Source organism: Dreissena polymorpha, chromosome 4 (assembly GCF_020536995.1).
Source record: "Dreissena polymorpha isolate Duluth1 chromosome 4, UMN_Dpol_1.0, whole genome shotgun sequence".
NCBI classification, from domain to species: domain Eukaryota; kingdom Metazoa; phylum Mollusca; class Bivalvia; order Myida; family Dreissenidae; genus Dreissena; species Dreissena polymorpha.
The window spans coordinates 45,474,530-45,497,693 of NC_068358.1; the positions used below are offsets into that span (position 1 = coordinate 45,474,530).

General features: G+C 37.9%; 1 protein-coding gene across 2 annotated transcripts in view; it reads left to right on the forward strand.

The window, feature by feature from the left end:
* The window catches only part of LOC127876435 (protein KIBRA-like), a 44,948-nt gene extending 22,254 nt beyond the window's left edge, over nucleotides 1–22,694 (forward strand). The window contains exons 17-25 of one of the 2 annotated variants that reach the window (XM_052421715.1): nucleotides 6,860–6,948; nucleotides 8,957–9,161; nucleotides 11,292–11,540; nucleotides 12,410–12,505; nucleotides 12,687–12,849; nucleotides 13,387–13,460; nucleotides 13,976–14,005; nucleotides 15,920–16,047; nucleotides 19,120–22,694. In XM_052421715.1, the coding sequence (XP_052277675.1) occupies nucleotides 6,860–6,948; nucleotides 8,957–9,161; nucleotides 11,292–11,540; nucleotides 12,410–12,505; nucleotides 12,687–12,849; nucleotides 13,387–13,460; nucleotides 13,976–14,005; nucleotides 15,920–16,047; nucleotides 19,120–19,273 (1,188 nt within the window). In that variant the 3' untranslated portion in view covers nucleotides 19,274–22,694. The remainder of the gene's footprint in view (nucleotides 1–6,859; nucleotides 6,949–8,956; nucleotides 9,162–11,291; nucleotides 11,541–12,409; nucleotides 12,506–12,686; nucleotides 12,850–13,386; nucleotides 13,461–13,975; nucleotides 14,006–15,919; nucleotides 16,048–19,119) is intronic. The other variant, XM_052421716.1, reaches the window with a different exon arrangement.
* The last annotated feature ends 470 nt before the right edge of the window (nucleotides 22,695–23,164 follow it).

Genomic DNA, 23,164 nt, shown 5'->3' on the forward strand with positions numbered 1-23,164 from the left:
CAGGTTAAACATAGTGCAATGCAACCTAGCCAAAAATCGGTAACCAACCCTCAATATTCTTTCCGGATCAACCAGGTGTATACGTGTCTTTTACGGCTCTGAATTAAAATATTGTTTTTCACTTGGTTGATTGGGGTTTTGAATAGATAAATTGTGTTATCTTTTTATTTCTCATTCGGATTAATTTGTGTGGATTTAATGGATTTTGTTTCATTTGTAAAAGGTAAGCCATGCTTGTTTTTATCGAACAATGGTTTATTTCTACCATGCTGGGTGTTTTCAGGCGCGAACGACCACGTGCAAAACGTGCTCTTCTAATACATTGCTAGAACGTGCAAAGCATGTTCTTCTAATGTGTTACGAGATCGTGCAAAGCGTGTTCTTCTATTGACAGATTGTTTATCATTTGCCATTGTGTGCAATAATGATTTTAACGTTCCGTATGACAATCTAATTGATCGTCATTTTATTTTTCATCTGTTTTGAATTAAACTTTTGTTTAATTTATGATCTACGGCAGTATTATTATAATTTTCATTATGGTCAAATAATGATTTTATGTGCCGTATGATAATCTGGTCTGTGACCAGTTTATGGTTGAATATGCTTTGCTCTTGTTTTTCATATATTCGACTACATGATGGTCGCAGAAACAAGAGTGGATAAATACCCGGTGACTTCGCAGATCATGGATGATAGTTGCAGTATCAGTCACCGGGTATCGGGCACGATCGCGACCGTACTATGCTAAGTCTCTTAGACAGTCAGTCAACATCAGACCATATGGCGACACCCGTCAGCCGGTCTTTGCCCGATGGCATTGGTCAAGGACATCGACCAATGCCGGACCATTTGGCATCCGCCATACGGTCATTATCCGGTGACAACACTGGTCATGATATGACCGGTACGTCACCGGGGACGTTGATCACGGACCATTGATCGACGTCTGACCGGCCGGTCCGGTCACCGGTCATGTTACCGGTCCGGTCATTGATTACCGGTCCGGTCACCGGTCATGTCACCGGTCCGGTCCGGTCACCGGTCATGTCACCGGTCCGGTCCGGTCACCGGTCATGTTACCGGTTCCGGTCACCGGTCAGGTCCGGTCACCGGTCCGGTCATTGATCACCGGTCCGGTCATGTCACCGGTCCGGTCACCGGTCATGTCACCGGTCCGGTCCGGTCACCGGTCCGGTCATTGATCACCGGTCCGGTCACCGGTCCGGTCCGGTCACCGGTTATGTCACCGGTCATGTCACCGGTCATGTCACCGGTCCGGTCACCGATACGGTCCGGTCACCGGTCCGGTCATTGATCACCGGTCCGGTCCGGTCACCGGTCATGTCACCGGTCATGTCACCGGTCCGGTCACCGGTCATGTCACCGGTCCGGTCATGTCACCGGTCCGGTCATGTCAACGGTCCGGTCACCGGTCCGGTCATTGATCACCGCTCCGGTCACCGGTCAACAGTCATCAGTTAGGCCTGCCACCGATAACACCAGTCACCGGTCAAGAAGAAGAACTCGGTCTTCTTCATTGAATTATTCTCCTATTCTTCGTTGAATACATCGTCTTCATCAAGGATTAGACATCGGACACGCTCTTCTTCGTCGAGCAGTTCTCATCGTCGCGGCTCTCGTAAGCGATCACGTCGTCACTCACGGAGACGTTATTCTAGAAGATCTCGGTCTCATCGCAGCCGATCCACATCTCGGCCGATCCAGATCTCGACATCGCAGGAAACGAGGACGTCGTCAACCTTCACGTAGACATCAGCGGACTGCATTGAGCACCACTGGATAGATATCGAACATACCTCTCCTTCATTGAGCAGTTCTCGGCGTTGATACGCTCGTAAGCGATCATGTCAATGCTCACGGAGACAATATTGTAGAAGACAATATTTCCAGCGTAGCCGAACAATATTTCGGCATCGAAGTTATATGGATGTCGCCACTTCTCACGTAGGCGTTAATGAACCTACTGGTCATATCGACGTTCTCCATTTTATTCCTTTAGGAATATCATGTCTCCATTCCACGTGTGATGGTTCTTCTTATGGCATCCACACATGTTGCAGTCACCGAGCCGTAGTTGTATACGAACACTAGTTCGTTTAACATTCAGGCTTCGGGATAAGCTGTTCTTTTCTCCACTACGAATACAAGGACACTTATGCCTATTAATACTGATAATCTACCGTTGTTTTTCCGGTTAACATTATCAGATGACTTCTTGGATGGTCATTCTTCTGCACCAGATATTTCCATTCTGACGCAGTTATATTATACCGGTCCCGATCACCGGACATCGGTCACCATTCATCGGTCATATCACCGATCACTGATCACCGGTCAGAATAAGTGATGTCTCATCGCCATCGGATTGGATTTTTTGGCATGATCTTCTTTTCCGAGCAGTGCTTGACATTGATAACAGACCATATGGATTCCACCATTTTTCGGTCTTTAACTGGTAACGTCACCGGTCATATTATGACTGGTCCGTTCACCGGTCTACAGTTACCGGTCATTGACCGGTCCGGTTCGGTCACCACTTACCAATTACCGGTATTCCACTGTGTTTTCATCGGTCAATTTTTAGTATCACGGGTATCGTCTACATTACATAGTTGTATACCCCTGGCTATGATTGTATTGAATACTATATTTTATGGATTCAACAATCTACATGACTTTTTGTGTTTTTCAATACTGATGTTCTACTGGCGACGGTTACCAAATCATGCTATATCTGTTATTTGTACTTCTATCTCAACCGGCTACATGCAGACTACTGGTCTTGCAGATAGATCGTCTGAAGTGGGCTCGGAGACTAGCATTGAGGTCGAACATTACTATTTGACCTCTATTAATTTATGTTCGAGACCCGAAGGATGAATTGTTTTAAACGCCTTTACCTGTCGGCTACAGACTTTGCAGTCAGTGTCACGGAACAGTTGGGACACATTAATGACGCTAGCAGGATTAGCAAGACGACATTTGTATCGACTTCTGCTTTTCTATTGCTCCTACGGCAGTGCATATTTTCAAGCTACTGGAATCAACAAGAGTTCTGATACATAGGATTGCCTATCAGATTGACCGCATAGCGGCTACAGTCTTGTAGATGGCTTAGGACCTATTGAACTCAGATCTTAGATCCTAGGATCTGGAGGGACCTCATCTTAAAGTTATTCTTCTATTACACTTCTGGCCATAACAGGCCGTCTTCCTATAACTGGTCGAATTCCTTTCGGAATTCGTCCCGGTTAGAAGTCTTGAAGTAAATAAATTAATCAAGTCAGTATTTAAGACTTCCATGCATTCTACCGGCAAGCGTGGACCCGCTTAAGGTTACCCCTTGGGTTTTCACCTTTTTCTGCCATCACACCTCCGATTCCGGAGGTACCACTATCAATCATATTTCCGTACTTCGCAAATCGATGACTTCGCGACCTGTATTATCCATGATTTTAAAGGCGCCTGTTATTGGTTCAAGAAGAGGCTATATTCTGTAGATAGGTCATAAACTTATAAGTGTTAAACACTGTCCTATTCTACCAATTTTCAAGTGTGTTTGGAGTGGGAAAGTTCGGCTTGCCGTGGTTTCTTTGCCCACCCATCCTTGACAAATGGTTCCGGTCACCGGTCGGTATTTACCGGTCCGGTCACCGGTCCTTCTGCTGAGACGTCTTTTCTTACGTCCGTTTCAGCTTTATTTTTAAGATAATTGTATTAATCTCGGGATTATTTAATGACACAGATTTCCATCTTTTTGTCATTATTTACCACTATTCAGTGGTGTCTAGTCTAGAAGATTATCTTGGCAAGAATATAGTTTATTCTACCACAACATTCCTTACATCTTATACAGATGTGAGCAGATAAGGTTATGGACGATCACATAGAACAACGTATCTTGATTGTCTCAATTATGTGGTATCCTAACGAATATCACCTGCACATCTACATCTTGAAAAGCGAAAATTCTTTTTAGCTGTTTTTCATTTACAACACATTTTCACGATTCCTTTGTGATGGTTTCAACTATCACACATCGGTCGTGGTTTACTTACAGACACGGAGGTGATCATATTATCACTCCTTGTAACTGGAAATCAGGAACTTATTCGTTCTTTGCAAGAACAACAAATTTTCTCTATCGTCTTTCTCATACCAGTTCGTCTCAACGCCCTGTTGGACGTTTTGTCCTGCAGTTCTTTCTTTCGAATTATTTTTCCGTTGGGTTCAATAATGTAATTGCGCATGCGCGGCAGTGAAGTTGCAGACGAGTTGCATGGTGTACATAGTATATCAAAGAATGTTGTTTTTCATCAAACGCTAGTAATTAGCGTTATGCGATCGTATATCGCAGTGTATACCGGTATGCTGAACAACGTCAACAATGCAGTTCACAGAAATCGATCCAGCAGAGTGTGCGATTGTTATACATTCGTCCATTGACATAAACTGGAATATCTTGCCTTCTTGGTGAGTTTTTGCAATAACTGAGTTTTTGCCATAATTTCATGAAATATACTTAATGAACCATGGGATTATGGTTCTACGACCTTTTAAGTCTCCTGTACAAATATTTTCAGGAAACTTCTTCACAGGTCAAATATCATATCTCACTGAGACATATTTTTACTGATCCAAACATGTGCCACTTCATGCCTGGCCATTAATAACTTTTAGTTATCTCTACAGAAGAACGTTTTTCTGTTAGAGTTTCAATCCTTGTTACTTGTGCAAGGATAATTCCATCAGAACTGTATAAAGGTTCTATGGAAATTCATTTTTTACTGGGTAATTGAGAGCATAGTTATTACCTTAATCACTCTGCTAGATACATAGAGGTTTTTCTCATCTTTTTCTTGATGATAAGAAATTTGTTCTTTTCTTCATCAAAGGATAGAGATTATGCTTTCGTATACCTTGTTTTGTGTAAGTCATCGCAACTCTGTGCTGTCTTACCTATTTTGGAACTGATCCAAACTATGGAACGTCAACACTATGTTTTTCGTTCCTTTACCTTTTTAAGCGGTTTTGACTTGTGTAACATGTTGGGATGCTTAATGAGCTCCCTATGAACCTTTTTCATCAGGCTTATTAACAGTTCCAATATAATTTTAAGACGGTTTTCCTTCTTATTATGGCTTTTACCATACGGAGAATTGAAATTCATGCTTTTTCTGTTGAATACGACCAATTCCAGTTGGATCTATTGTCGTTTTCACTTTGTTGTGTCAGCCAGGATTCCTTGCTTAATATCAAGTCCTCTATATGGCTTCTACCTTCAAGTTTCCAAGTTTTCTTAAACTGGTAGTCATGAAGATGAGGATAAACTTCTTTGGGCAATCAGGGCTTTGAAGTTCTATCTCAGCAGTGTTAGTCAGAAGTCCATTCGAGGTTCTCAAAGACACTCTTCATTTCCCCAAAAAAGGGGGGGGGGATGTGTCTGCGGCTTCTATTTCTCGGGGTTAGACCTCGACTAAGGAAAGTTAATCTTATCCTATCTAAGGATTCATTCCTTTTTAGGATCTGACCGCATGAATTAAGAGCTCTGTCTGTTTTGTGGGCATATATTAATCACACCCCACTTTTTGACGTGCTCTAAGCTGTTTACTGGAGGAATCCGACCACCTTGTCATCTTTTTATCTTCGTTTTCTGAAGTGCCAACAATACAATTTGTATACGTTTGGGCTTGTTGTGGTTTCACTCACGGTAGTGTCTTCTTTACGACATAGACATATTACTCTGTCCAAGAAGTCATAATTAATACCGTTTTAACAAAGATTACTTGATATCATTAGCTGATAACCCTGTTTATGGGTTCTACTGTGTTGGGAAAATATATACGAACCTTCCCACCGCAGCTGCAAAATCAGCATACGATAACAGGTCAGTATTTATGACATTAAAACAAATTTTTTAAATAAAATTCATTTTAATTATTAAATACTTACCTGTTATCGGTAAGTCCCACCTCCCACCCCGCTATTCGATTAATATTTTTGTATATATATTGAAAGAATATTGAGGGTTGGTTACCGATTTTTGGCTAGGTTGCATTGCACTATGTTTAACCTGGCCTGTATTATGGTATTGAGGTGGCGGATTCCCAGTTAAAATTCCGGATGAGTTATTTCCCCTTGGAAAGTATAAGCATACGATAACAGGTAAGTATTTAATAATTAAAATGAATTTTATTTAAAAAATGTGTTTTGCTGTTTGTGACCTGGTACAAGGCTTCTGGGAGTCGCCTAATAGCACCAGTTGCAATTGAACATATTAAGATAAAGATAATTATTTGATAGCTACTCCATCTGAGAAAATGTTCATTCTTGGAAAAACATAATAACTATTTAGTCCTACTATTCCTCATTTGAGCTCTGGTTGAAAGCGTGTGCGTAAAGTATCATCCCAGATAAGCCTGTGTCGACTGCAATGGCTATCAGGGTCGACACTTTTGACTTATATGGAATTTTTTGTTTAACCCTGTCAGTGCGGGAACCCAATTTTGAAGGCCTTTGCAAACAGTTTGGATCCAGATGAGACGCCACATAACGTGGCGTCTCATCAGGATCCAAATTGTTTGCTATTCTGATAGTATTCTTTGAAAAAAATTGAAGAAGCTGCTAATTTTAGAAATTCAGCAGACGACATTTTAGCAGACAATAAATTTCCCAGCATGCAAAGGGTTAAAGGAAGTCTTATAGTTTAAGTGGAAAGTGTCATCGCTGATAATTCTTTGCAGCCTGCACAAGCTTGTCTGTCACCACTCTTTACACACATGCATTAAGCCCAGTTTTTCTATAACAAGGCTCATGTAGTCCTCATGTGTTGCAGGCAGGGCCCAGTGACAAGGTCACAGAGCTACTGGAGGCCTCCTCTGTCAGACTACGACGGGTACAGAGCACCAGTGACAAACGTGACAGGTATAATATGGTAGTAGGAAACATGTGTATGGTCTATCAAAGCCATGGTCTGGGAAGATAGGGCTCAATCTGTGAGCATAAAGTGTCATACCAGATTAGGGACAACACTTTCTGCTTTAATGGTATTTTCCATTGAAACGAAGTCTTTTCTTTGTGAACGTTCAGTGAAGTATTGTCCCTGATTAGCCTGTGCAGACTGCAGAGTTGACAAGCTTGGCAGACCGAAATGTGCTCTTTATATGTTGATAAGTTCTCAAAACAAGTCTTCAAATTATAGGTATTCTTATTCATAACAACATTTTACATAAATGGCTGTCTATAACAACAATTATTATAATAAATAAAATACTATGATATTGAGCTAATGTTTATATGGATATTCTGAAATTATCCCCATAATTTAGCATTGATCACACAATCCTCAATTTTATTGTGATTCTCCAACTGGCATTTGGCTGTCTTTATTTACTGAATTGAAATAAATCTTTTTACAATTGCTTAGGACGAGTTTAAAGTTTTCATGGCAAAAACAAGATTCATCAATTCTCACATAGGTTACTGCCATATCATGTCTTTTAACAACCATTAAGTATCACTTAGCCATCACTTCTCCACAGTGGTTACTGGGCATATCGGCTATATGTCTTACCTGACAACCATAATATCATATATTGATTGAGTTATACCAGGGTTCCCAGCCAACCTGGAAATCAGGGAAAACCTGGAAAAAAAACTGTCACTTTTTTTAGTCAGGGAAAGGTCAGGGAATTTGGGAAAAGTCTCTGAAATCAGGGAAAAATCAGGGAATTTTTGTTGGTCAGACTTTCCCCACTTGTGTTGAGAAGTCAATACAATTAAAACAGCAAATCTTTTCCTCTGCATGCCTATGGTGGCTTTGTAGTATACATGTAGCTTAGTTATGTTTGCAACTGCTTTTTATTGAGGGTGTCTAAGACAAGAGGTTGAAATTATGATCCTGGAATTTTATTTTCCATCAGGGAAAAATCAGGGAATTTTGTTCATACAAAAAGCTGGGAACCCTGTTATAATATTCACATTTGTTAGTTAATAGCAGACAATTCTTCTATGTTGCATTTTTCGCAGTCCAGTGGGTAACTTAAACCCAAACTTCCTACAATGCAATCCCACTTTTAATGTTCTAATGAGCCTCACTGTGGAAAAACAGGACTTAATTCATGTGCATAAAGTGTCCTCAGTGCACAGGCTTATCAGGGACAATATTTTCCATTAAGCTGGATTTTTGCTTCAGGGAGACTTCCTTTAAACTAAAAAATCCATAAAAGTGGAGAGTTTCATCCCTGATCAGCCTGTGCGGACGGCCCAGGCTAATCTGGGAACACTTTACCCACATGCATTAAGCACAGTTTTCCCAGAATTCGGCTTAAAGGGGCTGTCAACCACGACGACGAAGAAAAGAAAAGTTGTAAAATACCGTATTTTTTTACAATTATTAGTTTATATTGATTAAAATATAACAACTGGTATATTACATTACTTGAAAAAAGTTGTTAAGTTTTCATATTTTCAGTATATTTGGTAATAAATTTTACTGGGTATGTCTACCAGGTAACTACCAGTTAACTATAAATAACGCCAGTAGATTGATCATCATCGTCACGTGGTAAACCCAGGAATGCAAATTGTGCATGCGTAGTGAATTGTATATATCTTATATATAAAATGATCAATCTACTTGTGTTGTTTATAGTGTGTATCGTTATGTCACTTATTTTCGCGATATACTTTTGATTTCACATCGCGAAATTTTATTACAAAATAAACTGAAAACATGAACTTTTTTCAAGTAATGTAAGATACCAGTCGTGATATTTTAATCAATATAAACTAATAATTGTAAAAAAATACGGTATTTTAGAACTTTTCTTTTCTCGCCATTTGTGGTTGACAGTCCCTTTAAATTGTACCCAAACTTCCTTCAATGCAAGCCCTATTGAGATGTAATAATACTCTTCTTTTCCCCATCCAGTGGTTACTGTGCCCACCCGCTGGTGTGCACCCTTAAGGAGGAGAGCAGTGATGAGTCCACAGTGATGTCCTCCCAGACCTCCACCCTTACCCGAAACCAGGGGCCCATAGAGGACCTGGAGGGGCCGGCAGGGGACGACACCCTCCAGCTGGGGCTGCACATGGGGCAGGAGGAAGATGAGGAGGAGGAGTTGGAGGACGACCTGGTAAGCTTGCCTTTAAAAGTCACGTGACATTTACATTAATACTAGTATTTTTAGTATCATAAAATAATTAATATTTGAGCCTTGTTGGGTTTAATGCTTGTGCGTTAAGGTCGCCCCAGGTTAGCCTGTGCAGTCTGCACAAGCTAATCAGGGACAACACTTTCTGCTTTTATGGAAGTTTTTATATAAACTAAAAGGGTGCTTGTCTTCTAAACGAAACTCTAGTCTAGGTGGAAAGTGTCGTCTCTGATTGGACCGCACTGACTAATCTAGGATAACACTTTACGCACTTGCATTAAGTGCAGTTTTCCCAGAGCGAAGCTTAACCCTTTGCATGCTGGGAAATTTGTTGTCTGCTAAAATGTCGTCTGCTGAATTTCTAAAATTAGCATTTTCTTCGATTTTTTTTCAAAGAATACTATCAGAATAGCAAACAGTTTGGATCCAGATGAGACGCCACGTTCTGTGGCGTCTCATCTGGATCCAAACTGTTTGCAAAGGCCTTCAAAATTCGGTTCCCGCACTGAAAGAGTTAACTGTGTTTACATCAGAAAAGTGTTCAAATTTACATTGACATCAGAACAATGTATTCATATGTATGAGTATCCAAACAGTCTTTCCATGTACATTAACATCAAACAAGTTTTTACAAAACAAATTCTTTTTACAATCGCAAAAGTATATGTACATTGCATGAGCATCATGGAACAATGATGCTCATTGGCCAAGAAACAATTATAAATTAAAGATTTTTTTTAATTCCTTGACTTTTGTTTGTGTTTTCAGTTGAATAATGAGCAAACATTGTGAAAATGAAAACAATATGTTTTTGGAGTAAATAGCAGTATTTTTGTAATTTACTTGACAACAAAGAATGGGTAATGAAATTATTATACCTCCACAAACAAAGTTTAGAGGGCACAAACGTAGTTTAGGGGGGTATATTGGAGTGAGCTTGTGTGTCGGTCGGTCTGTCGGTCGGTCGGTCCGTATTAAGTGTCTGCTCTCTAATTCAAGTTGTTTTCATCTGATCTTCACCAAACTTGGTCAGATGTTGTATCTAGATGATGTCTAGGTCAAGTTCGAATATGGGTCATGCCGGGTCAAAAATGAGGTCACAGGGTCACTTAGTGCGTTTTCAACATTGAGCATGGTGTCCGCTTTCTAATTCAAGTAGTTTTCATCAGAGCTTCACCACACTTGGTCAGAAGTTGTATCTAGATGATGTGTAGGTCCAGTTCGAACATGGGCCATGCCGGGTAAAAAACTAGGTCACGGGGTCACTTAGTGCGTTTTAAACATTGAGCATGGTGTCCGCTCTGTAATTCAAGAAGTTTTCATCAGAGCTTCACCAAACTTGGTTAGAAGTTGTATCTAGATGATGTGTAGGTCAAGTCCGAACATGGGAAAACTAGGTCATGGGGTCACTTAATGCGTTTTAAACATTAAGCATGGTGTCCGTTGTTTTTTGTGAAGACAACATGCAAAATATTCTGTGTCAATGCGAAATGTGGGGGTATTCGTCACGTCTGTGACAAAGCTCTAGTTTAAACTGTCACTCTCCCTCTACCTCTGATTAGTGCAGGTCTCATTTACTGGCATGAATATGTGCACTTAGTGCTGGTAAGCTAGACTACCAAGAGAAAGTGTAAGAAGGTTAATTAAGCACCTTGAAGTGAGCCGCGTTCTGAAAAAACTTTGCTTAACTCTTTCAGTGCTGGAACTGAATTTTGAAGGCCTTTGCAAACAGTTTGGATCCAATGAGACGCCACAGAACGTCTCATCAGGATCCAAACTGTTTGCTATTCTTATAGTATTCTTTGAAAAAAATCGAAGAAAATGCTAATTTTAGAAATTCAGCAGACAATTTTAGTAGACGACAAATTTCCCAGCATGCAAAGGGTTAATTAACAGGCTTACAAGGATGACACTTTCTGCTAATTGGATTTTCGTTTAGAATCGACCTCCTTGAAACAAAAATCCATAAAAGCTGAAAGTGTCCTCCCACTTGAGGCACATGCGTAAAGCAAAGTTTTCACAGAACTCAGCTCATTTGACTGCAATATTGTAAAAAAAAAAAGGCAAAAAATCCAAAACAAATCAACAAGAATTTCTTTGTGTGATACCCAGTACTACGAGGGTCTGGACCCGGTTGCGGAGGTGATACAAGGGCTGGAGAGGGCACTGGACGGATTGGGGAGCAGTGAGGGGTCCACAGACAGGGAAGACCAGTCCAGACTGGAGACCGCAGATAAGCAGACCAACACGGTCAACGTACGTGTTGAGAATGCGCCACCGTCTACGACTGGGACGGAGGGTCGCAACAGCAATATACGGCGCTCACAGACCTTCTCGCCTGGGGGACATTATGTGTGCAAGGTTAGTTATTGTTGTTTGTGAGTTAGTAGATTATTTATGTGATATTTTGTATAAGTTAAACTTGTTGAAAAATGTATATTCAGATTTAGTTAGGAATTGTTACTGGTATTATGTATTTGCATTGAGGATCTTTTAACAAGCTTACCTGAACAAAAATTGTGTTGGAAAACTGATTGCTATGATATGACTATAATATTGTCGACATTGGCAAAAAATCAGCTAAACAAACCAACATACAAAGCTGTTTGAGACTTGGGTAGATTGAATGGGCAATTTAAATAAAATAATTGTTTCCAAAAAAAATTAATGACACATAATAATGTTAATGAACAGCACACACAATAAAACATATTATCAAAACCTTAATTTTTGTCAACAAAACATTTTTCTTTTATATTTCAGTCATTGAATTCTTAATCAGTGGATGGTTTTAAACATGGAATAACAAATTATCAAGTTAATTGGCACAACATTTCATGAACAAGTCAAACATTCAGATCCAAAGGCATGGTAAATTTAATATTTTCATATGCGCTACAAATTGAAACACATTTATTGTCCCCTACCTGTTTCACCGGAGGGGACTTCTGGTTTGCGCTTTGTGAGTCTGTCTGTGAGTCTGTCTGTCTGTCACACTGTTCTGGATCCTGCGATAACTTTGAAAGTTCTTAATATTTTTTTAATGAAACTTGCAACATGGATAGATGGCAATATGGACATTATGCACGTCATTTCATTTTGTTCCTACGTCAAAAATTTGTGGTTGCTATTGCAACAAAAAAAATCTGAAAATGGTGGAATTTCTGACAATGATGGAGCCGGTAGGGGACCATTTTGCTTGACAATAGCCTTGTTATATATCATTTCAGCTAAATCGCAGTGATAGTGACAGCTCCATGCCTCTCTACAAGAGAGGTCCTTTTCAGAGGAACACTGTACAGAGGCGTAGTCATAGGTGGAAACGGGTATGTGGTAGAGATTTCGACGCAACGATGAGATTGATAGAGTTTTGTATGGAACCGTGAATGATAAAAGGAAAAAAGTAATAAATAATCTGTGTAATATTGTTGTACGAATGTATTGCTTAATTATCAGGATAATCAATACCTATAAAATATTACCTATGACTTTATCTATCTCCCCTAGAACCCCAGCACCCTGGGCGTGCGTGGTGGCAAGGTGGTGACGCGCACCTCGCTGGACATGGAGCTGGACCTGCAGGCCTACCAGACGCGGCTCTCCAACCAGCAGGATGAGATTACGAGGCTCAGAGAGCTCAAGAAGCAGATTGAGGAGTCCAAGTCTAGAGGTATGGGGAGAGTTGCGGTTTGGGAAAAAGGGGGCTTAGTGCTCGTGCGAAAAGTGACGTCTCGGATTAAGCTTTGCAGTCCGCACAGGCTGATCCGGAAGAACACTTTTATCTTAAACTGAAATTTTGGTTAGAATGGACTACCAGGGACATATTAACATACAATTCCCAATTCAAGTGTTGTCCCAGATGAGCACTTAATTCAAGTCCAGTTTTCCCAAAAGTTGGCTGATACCTTGCAAACAGAGTTTGTGGAATTATTTACTTTTACACATGTCAGGCGATTGTATTGAAGCATAAAATACTTGATCATGTTGAAGTGAAGATGTGTAGGGCACTTTTGTATTCACATTGATCAATCCCTGAGTTATTTGCCCATGACAAAGGAGTGTGGAGCTATTATTTAAGTTATTAAAGACATATCCTAAAAATATTTCATGTAGTTTCATCATTACTTAATACTTAAAATAGTTTTATATCCATTGGTGCATCATGTTTTTCAAGGTCGTGCAAAGTAGTTTTTTCACTTGTTTCCAGGAGAAACTGAGTTCCCCACTTGGCTCTCAGATGATGAACACTTCCTTAGTCTACTCAGTGAGGCAGACAAAGTGGTAAGGGTCTTTTAACAATCTATAGTTGTAACAAAACCATAACCTTTTAACTGTTGTCAAGACCATATATCAAACAGAATGAATAGCAGTTGGAAAATTTCTATATCATGATATTCATGACATACTTGGTAAACATAAAATAATGATGATTCTGAGCGCCAATTTAGAGTAAATAGTATCTATTGGTGTGACACCTGCAACTTATGACTGAAGTATTGTAGTGCTGGATTCCTGGTGAAATTTCTTTCCTTGACAGTTATGGCATTAGTGTTGTGATATTAAATCCCTCATATTGTTAAAGCATGTAATGAGTCGTAAGATATAACTTTAAATATTGTAGTTTTCAAAGAATTGTATGAAAGAAAAGGTTTTGATCTGACTTGTATACATATTTATTGCTGCATATCGAAATAAGTATTTTGTTATATGTGTACAAATTCATTTGTAAGCATCTAAATAAAATCATGTTCTTTTAAAATAATCGATCAAGAGAGCATATTTTGTATTTCTTCTAGACCTGGCAATTTTTCCAAGACCATATTGATGTAAGCGGCATAGCCTGTTGCTTGAACTAATCATTTATGATATACAATATATGCATGGACCTTGTTGTCCCCTACCTGTGAAACCGGAGGGGACTTATGGTTTGCGCTCTGTGTGTCCGTGTGTCTGTCAGTCAGTCAGTCAGGCAGTCTGTCACACTTTTCTGGATCCTGCGATAATTTTAAAATTTCTCCATATTTTTTCATGAAACTTGAAACATGGATAGATGGCAATATGGAGATTATGCACGTCATTTAATTTTGTTCCTACGTCAAAAATTCTGGTTGCTATGGCAACAACAACAACAAAATCTAACAATGGTGGAGTTTCAAGGGTACGGGACCATATTCTTGTTCTAATTGTACCTCACTGATTATAACTGATGCATTCTGTATTCGGTAAGGAATGCAATATAGTTTCATTGTTGCTGTTATTTCATTTGTATGGAAAAAAAACAAAGAGCGAAGCATGCATAAAATGCATGTTTCTCAGTCACTTCATACAAGCATGAACAATGTGTGTGCAGTATGTCAACAATATATGTAATCAATCCTTTTGTGCCATAAAAATAACATTTAAAAATATATAACTTCATTTGGTCAATTGGGAATTTTTGTAAGTGGTTATACCATATAATAATGCAGTCATGCTTTTTCGTGTTTTAATCTTAATAAATTTGATGGTGTACACTTTAATGTATATATGCACAATGTGTCCCATGTCTAATTCACTTTGTAATCTAAAGTTAACATCATCACATTTAAATTGCTACAATGTATGTTCGTCATCTATGAGCTCTAGCAGTCAGCAGGACTGATATGTGTCTTGTTCTGAGAAAACTGGGCTTAATTCATGTGCGTAAAGTGTCGTCCCAGATTAGCCTCTGCAGTCTGCACAGGCTAATCAGGGACGACACTTTCCGCTTTTATGGTGTTCAGAATAAAAAAATTGTTATCATTATCAGTTAAGTCACATAAAGGATACACAAGAAAAGTTGTTTTGAAACATCTTTATTTATATTTTCATTATTTTGTTACAGTTATTTGAATGCCTTGTTTTGTACTAGAATTATGTAATGTTTATGGACTGGAGGTTAACAACAACGACATTACATTTGTATTAAGATTGGGAAAATGCGCTATAGTTAATATGAATATGTATACATATGATTTTATTGTATTTATAAATTTTATTTCAAGGGGGCTAGTTTGAGCGGGTTTTTGGACCAAAAGTCATACACTTTTTGAGTGTTAGGAAAGTCTTCTTACCTTAATAAAACACAAATCTAGTACTAGTGTTTTGTTTGCTTCTAGTTGATTTTCTGTAGGAATGTGAAAAGATAAGCATGTTCAATACTGATTTGCTTGTTAAATATAGATTTTTAAGATATTGAGATGTTAATCTATACAATAAAAGACACTATAATTGGTTATTTGCCAAAAAATGCAACCAACAGTACAGTAATTCACAATGCTGGAGTATATAGTGAAATTGCAAACAACAACAAATTTTAAGATTGTTAGATTTGTGTATATTTTGCTAATGTTAATGCATGTTGGTCACTTTTCAGTAGTGAAACATTACAATTGAAACCCACTGTTAAATTTTCTTCCATCATCTATACAAATTTCTTCCGTTTTTATGTAACAAACCACGCATATTGATTTATTTCATAAAATCTTGATCTATGCCTCAATTCAAAGTAAATTGGGCAATTAAAGGAGCCAGTGGTTTCTTGTAATTTTTACTGGAAGATCCCATCAAATCATGATTCTTATATGAAATTTAAAGATCTTTCTTTGCTAAAGTATAAAATAGAGAAATTTATTGTGCTCAAGAAAAATAAGTCGCAAATATTATCAGATTTTTTTTTTCTTTACATTGAAACAATGTTTCATCTTTGGTGAAACTTTCAGCGACAGCGTGGTGAGCATGGGCAGATGACGGCTCTGGAACGGCGCCAGGAGCAGATGATGAAACGAGTCACGCGCGATGTGCACCGCCTCAAGAGGAACCACCCGAACGCTCTCACTAAATCATTCAGGTGAGACGCAGTGAGCCATAGTTATATCACCCGTCATACTCACTGACTTGTATGCTGGGTATTAGATAAGCCTTGTTCAGGAAATCCTGGGCTTAAAGTGTTGTCCCCAGATTAGTAAATGTAGTCCACACAGGCTAATCAAGGACAACACTTTCAGCTAAAACTGGATTTTTGTTTAAAATAGATTATCTTTGAACGATAAGTTTCATATAAGTAGAAAGTTACTTATTAGCCTGTGTGGTCTGTGGACTGCTCTGGCTAATCTGGGACGACACTTTACACACATGCATTAGGCCCAGTTTTTCTAGAACGCGGGTTCAATGTTGTCAGAATGTGAGTATGTTCTATTACAAGTGTATCTTAGCTAAGCATCAGTGGCTGAAAGATTATTTGTGCAGAGGCCCGAAGAATAGCATGAAAACAAAGGCCTATAGCTCGACTATTATATATGAAATATATAAAGTGGAGCTATCCTACTCACCCCGGCGTCGGCGTCTGCGTGCAAATGTTAAAGTTTTCGTACTACCCCAAATATTTTCTTTGTCCCTTGACATATTGCTTTCATATTTTGCAAACTTGTTTACCAACATGACCCCAACCTATAAACAAGAGCAGACAACTCTATCAAACATTTTGTCATAATTATGGCCCCTTTTCCACTTAGAATATGCAGCAAATGTTAAAGTTTTCGTACTACCCCATTTATTTTCATTGTCCCTTGACATAATGCTTTTATATTTTGCATACTTGTTTACCAACATCACCCCAACCTATAAACAAAAGCAGACAACTTTATCAAGCATTTTGTCATAATTATTGCCCCTTTTATACTTGTACTTTTATATATATGTTAAAGTTTGCGTACTACCCCAAATATTTCCTATATCCTTTGACATATTGCTTTTTTATGTTGCATACTTGTTTACCAACATGACCCCAACCTATAAACAAGAGCAGACCATTTTGACATAATTATGATTATGATTATAATTGAACCTTTTGCTTAAATTGCCATAACTTCTTTATTTATGATCACATTTTATTATTACTTTGACAAAACAACACTTACCTGAATACCACAATGTATTCCACCCAAACAATACCCCACGCCCCTACCAGTATCCCCCCCCCCCAACCTCACCCCCCCCCCTTTTTTTTTTCAACATCGTCTAATAAATTACCACACCCCACATTATACCCCCCTCTCACCCCCACCCCCCTACCCCCCACCCCCCCCCCCCCCCCCCCCAATTTTTTTTTTTTTTTTTTAAAACATTGTCTCATATTTTTTTTTCCTTTTTTATTTTTGAAAGATCATCTAATAAATTATTGAATATGAACAATTTCCCCATGATGGCTTACGTTATACTGTCAAGCACTCGAATAGTCGAGCGCGCTGTCCTCAACTTTGTATGTAGTTGGTGCAAAATTTGGCTGGAGTTAGACAATTTTTATTAACACTTGTGGTTTATTACAAGATAGGTATAGTGAAGGAATGAAACAAATTTAAGCAGAAATAGTTTTAAGTAAAACTGAATGGGCAGCCAAAGTTAACACTGAAGGTTGAGACCCTAGTGAGCTTATATAGAAAAGGTATCTACTTAGACATCATAATTTGTATTCCAACAATTATGACATGTGACATGCATGTGAAAACGGATCGTATGCAATATTCGGTCAGGGTAACTCCAGACGAGCCTGCGCATCCAGCAGTCTGGTCAGAAGCTACCCTGTCCGCTATAAAGTAAAGCAATTCTTTGTGGTGTAAATAGCAGACGATGTAGCTCCAAACCAGACTCGAGCTAATGTGCAGGCTAGGCTGGAGCTATGCAGGCAGCATATGGTATAAGACCCATTTTTGCATAACTGGGTTTATATGAGCCTTGTTCTGAGAAAACTGGGCATAATGCATGTGCATAAAATGTCGTCACAGATTAGCCAGTGACGTCACTTTCCGCCTAAACTTGATTTTCAGTAAAGAGGGACTGCATTGAAACTAATAATACCATAAAAGCAGAAAGTGGCGTCCCTGATTAGCCAGTGGGGACTGCACAGGCTAATCTGGGACGACACTTTACGCACATGCATTAAGCCCAGTTTTCTCAGAACGCAGCTCATATGATGATTTTCACTGTTGACAAATGTGGAGCGATCCGTTGGCTGATTCAGCATTTCACATTGTAGATTTGGGCCGTCTTATCCTTTGGTAAATATTGATTGAGAGCCATGCAATATCCAAGTGTGTATTTTGTTTTGGTTATCATTATATATTCTTAAAATGTGATTGCTGTATTTGCCAATGCATGGTAAAAATGGGCAGTGAGATATATGCGGGATTCCTCAGTGTTTTGTGGTCAAGAACAAAAACCCAAGAACACCTTCTGTCCCTTTATGCTGTCATTCCTGACTTATTTCTTGCATGGGCGCTTGAACAGCATGGAACTTGCTAACAGTCATGTACTGCTGAAACATTTTGTATACGCGATATTCATAGTTATTAAATTGTATTTAATTGAAAAGAAAGACAATAATTACAATGAAAGTTAATGAAGATTTACAGATTTAAGAAAGACATTGATTAAGGAAAGCTATTACATGTATATCTATGCAAAGATGAACATACCATGACTGTATACATATTATTTTGTTATAAAATAATTAGTTAGGAGATAACAAACTCTCCATAAACACAAAGTGATTTTGAAACGTTTAGTCAGGAAACTCTTGTTTGGCGATTTTGACCTACTGTTGTTCAGCCAACTTTGTCAGCTGATCGAACATTTTATGCTTATTGGTATTTCTGAGGACTATTTCCTGAACTAGTTTGTCAATGGTTATTGGGCTTTTTTCTGTCAATGTGGAAGATGCAAAAAGTGACAGAATATTGTTTTCTTACAATCCAGTCAACATAAAAGTTTTATCAAGTGACAAAGTTAGAACCCTGAGGGTAGAGCTTAAATATGGCGTGCAACATGAAATGCAGCAGGAATCACAGAAAAAAATCTCATCATAGTATGCAATTGCCAACAAGAATCATAGCAACACAAGTAACATTAAACTTGAATTTTACAGGGAGAAGCTAGCATACATCACCACAGTGCAGATGCAGGTGCCGGTAATTCCCTGCGATAACCTCTCCCAGCAAGGAGAGCTAGTCAGTAAAGGGGAGGAACTCCGCCTGCAGGAGATACTCAAGGGGGATCAGCGAGAGGGCCATGAGGTCTGAAGATGGAATCAATTAGAGAAAGGATGCACAAGCCTTTAAATGAAAAATTCCATAAAAGCGGGAAGTGCTGCCCCTGATTAGCCTCTGCGGACTGCACAAGCTTATCTTAGACGGGACTTTACTCACAAACATTTCGCCCAGTCTTCCCTGGACATGACTCCATTTTACAAATACTAACAATTGTAGATCAGTTTGGATAATGGCAGCGATAGAAATAATAGCAATCCTGTAAGTCTGGCACTGGTAACTTTTGAATCGTGTTTGCTTAGATTCTCAAGATGACATGGGCAAGACTTTGTCCTGCTCTCAATATTTTCTGTTATATTAGTAAAAGTATGAAATGATACGAAGTCCAAAGAGAAATATTTGAAGAACGAAAATGAACATATGCAGACATCTTACAGCCTTATGGAGAAATGTATGCATTTTCTGTTCTTAAATGGGAGATTATTCTCCCAAATACAGGTTCTCTTCATTCTGGATTTAAAGTAACACAGACCTGTTATTACTTTGTGTATATGGTGTTTGCCCATCCATGGGGTTGGCAAATTTGCAGATATTAACATAAAATGAAAAGAACTGCTGAGTGAGCGTCAACTTGTTAAGAATAATTGTGTGTGATACATTTTGGTTGTGAACCTTTAGTCTCACCCTTGAGGGGATATGTGTTTTGTTTCTACTTAATATTATACAATATTAACACGTTTGTTAGATCTTCTATCTTATTAACAACATGATTGTCTTACGTGTTGTCCTCTGCACAGATGTTGAAATTATTAAAATGGCCAGTAATTTTTTTACACTTATTTTCTGTATTTCAGCTGGGTATCAATATTTTATCAATGTCTGTGTATGGAGTGGTTTTGTATAAATAATGAATAGGTTTTAGACCACTTTGTTTTTGATGATGTGGGTTTGGGGATAAGCATGCAATTAAAATTTAAGACTATTGCGTGGTTGTTAACATAAGATAAAAGATGTTTATTTTATAGCCATTTCAATTATAATGTTGCATTTAATATTATGCAGCCATTAGTGTAATTAAAACCCGATAACAAATTGGTTGATGAAAACGTGTTACATTTTATGCAATTTCTTTTTGCCTTTAACAGACTTAAAGTTTTAATTGTAATTTATGTGAAAATGCAGTGGTTGTTCAAATCTCATGTTTTTTTTAATGAACCACTTTAAACATAAAAATGTTATTTAACGATAATCATGTTAAAGATTTTGGTCTGTGGTATGAAAGTGTTATAGTTTTTAGTTTAATGTGTGACAACAACCTTAATCACTGCTTACATTAGGACTAAGGTTCTGAAGAGACCTTTGTAATGAGAGAGATACTTTTATATGGTTTATGTTCGGAGTTTAAAATTGTGATTCACGCTTTGTTACTGCTTATAGCTGAAGGTAATACATTTCTTTTTTAGTTGTTTTTTTTCCTGCTTCCCAAGGAAATTTTAGCTGTTTATAAATTACATTTATCATTGTTTAAGCTCACATACATTTTCTTTTCAGAAATGTTTAGAAAAGCATTATGGTCATGACCTTAAACAATATTTCGGTAGTCAGGGTTTACATTGTTAGCTATTCCAATTGATGTTTTCTTAATTCGTAAGTTCAACCTAGAATGTCATACATTCATTTGAGAGTAAAAATCATTTACTTGTGGTGGACACTGTCATTTATAACTAGGTTTAGGCATGAAACTATGTACCTGCTGTACCGATGTATACAAATGACCTGCAATCTGATAAAATCTGGCTTAAGGCATGTATGCAAAGTATTGTCTCAGATTGGCCTGTGCAGTCCACACAGGCTCATCAGAGACTACCTTTGCAGCCTAGTTGAAATATTCTAAAGCGAAAGTGTCTTCCCCCATTAGCCTGTGCGGACTTCTCAGGCTTTTCTGAAACTGTACGCATGCATTTAGCAAGGTTTTCTAAGAGCAAGGGTCATTTGTGAAGGAAGCAGGTACAACAAGTTCACACTTGATGTGGTAGATCACTGATGATTTGAGATTTGTTTTACCTTCAGATATATACAGTTGTGATTTTTTATAAACGATTTTACATTGTGATATTCGTTTAATGCCTGTTGGAACCAGTAGATCTGGACTGTCGTGTTTAGTGCGCTTTCAACAATAAATTGATCGCATGTGGGCGTGAATTTGTACAGGTTTACATGTCATATTTATACAAATTGTGCTATATGTTGCCATTTTTTTTAACACAAGACACATCTCCATTCACGGATTTTACTGCATCATCCCAAAGTTTATATCAGAACTTGAGTTATATGCCCGGTTTTATAATGCTGGTTTTAATGTTTGTGTTTTTATATTCTGTATTGGATTGTGAGATTACCCAAAGGTTTAGGCTTAAGCAAATGCACTGTCAACATCTCATTTCATGTTTTCTGTCAAAATTATTAAACACTCGATTTAAAATTTTGTTTTATAGTTTGAACAACAGCAGAATTCGGTGATTTTTATGTCCCCCACCACTATAGTGGGGGAAATATTGTTTTTGCCCTGTCGGTTGGTTGGTTGTTTTGTGTGTTTGTTTGCTCCAACTTTAACATTTTGCCATAACTTTTGCAATATTGAAGATAGCAACTTCATATTTGGCATGCATGTGTATCTCATTGAGCTGCACATTTTGAGTGGTGAAAGGTCAAGGTCATCCTTCAAGGTCAAAAGTCGAATAAATAGCTTCAAAGTGACGCAGAAGGGGACATAGTGTTTCTGACAAACACAAATCTTGTTGTATTAATAAAAAATATATATATGGACAGGAAAATGACACAAATAGAAACCATTTAAATCTTGGTGTATAAAAGAGAGTTTGGTTTGTAACAAGTTTTTATTATGTCCGCAATCAGTTTTTTGGATTACTTATCAAAGGGCAGAATTTGAGGGATTAAAACAACTTTAGCCATGCAGAAAAAATACATGGAAAGACAGATCAACGCACTCAATTATTTCCATGTGCAAGTTATTTTGTACGGATTTATCTACATGCTACTTTTTGCATAACAATGTAGTTCAAATCTATTTGAAGTCCTCTGAAAAGGCCATTTCTTACAAAAGTGAAAGTTACACAATTGGTAACAAATTTGTCTTGATATTATTTCATTTTTGAATCATGTTTTTTCAAATGCAGTTCCAAACCAAAGTGTCCTTTTTTGCAGTTTAGTTGTACATTGTAGGGGATTTAGTATAGAATAGTCTATAATTATTATATATATAATTATATATATATATATATATATATATACATGTATATATGATATATTTTATGCAACCTTTCATGGTGATATTAGGACTGAATGACCCTTGACGGGGCAATTGTTGTATTTTAATATAAATGTATACATTTCTATTTTGCATAAAAAGAAATAAAATTCCAAAGACAGTGAATACTGTTTTGTCCTTTGTCTTTTGTTCTTTGCTGGTTATGCTCTAAATTAAGCATCTTACCAATGATTTTGATGACATATATGTTTGTTTTTTGTTGTTTTTACTGTTTTCACCAGTCATATTACAACTATCAGTTTACCAACTCATTTTTTTCCTGGATTTTTTAGGTTTACCAAACAAAGTGCATATACTTATGCGGGTAAATGGCAACTGTCAAAATTCTATCAGAGGCATGGGGAGACTAGCGTAAAAAGGATTTCACGACCAATCCCCACACAATTTTATTTGTTGGACCGGCCATTGAACCCCACAATCCTTGTATTTCTAGTCCAGTGATCTACCAAGCTATCCAGCCTTTTACGCTAAAAAATCCAATTAACCGAGCTAAAGGGCTTTTAAAAACTGGAAGTTTGAAATTACAATTTTTCTTACCATGTATCAATACTATATATATTTCTGTCATGTTATAT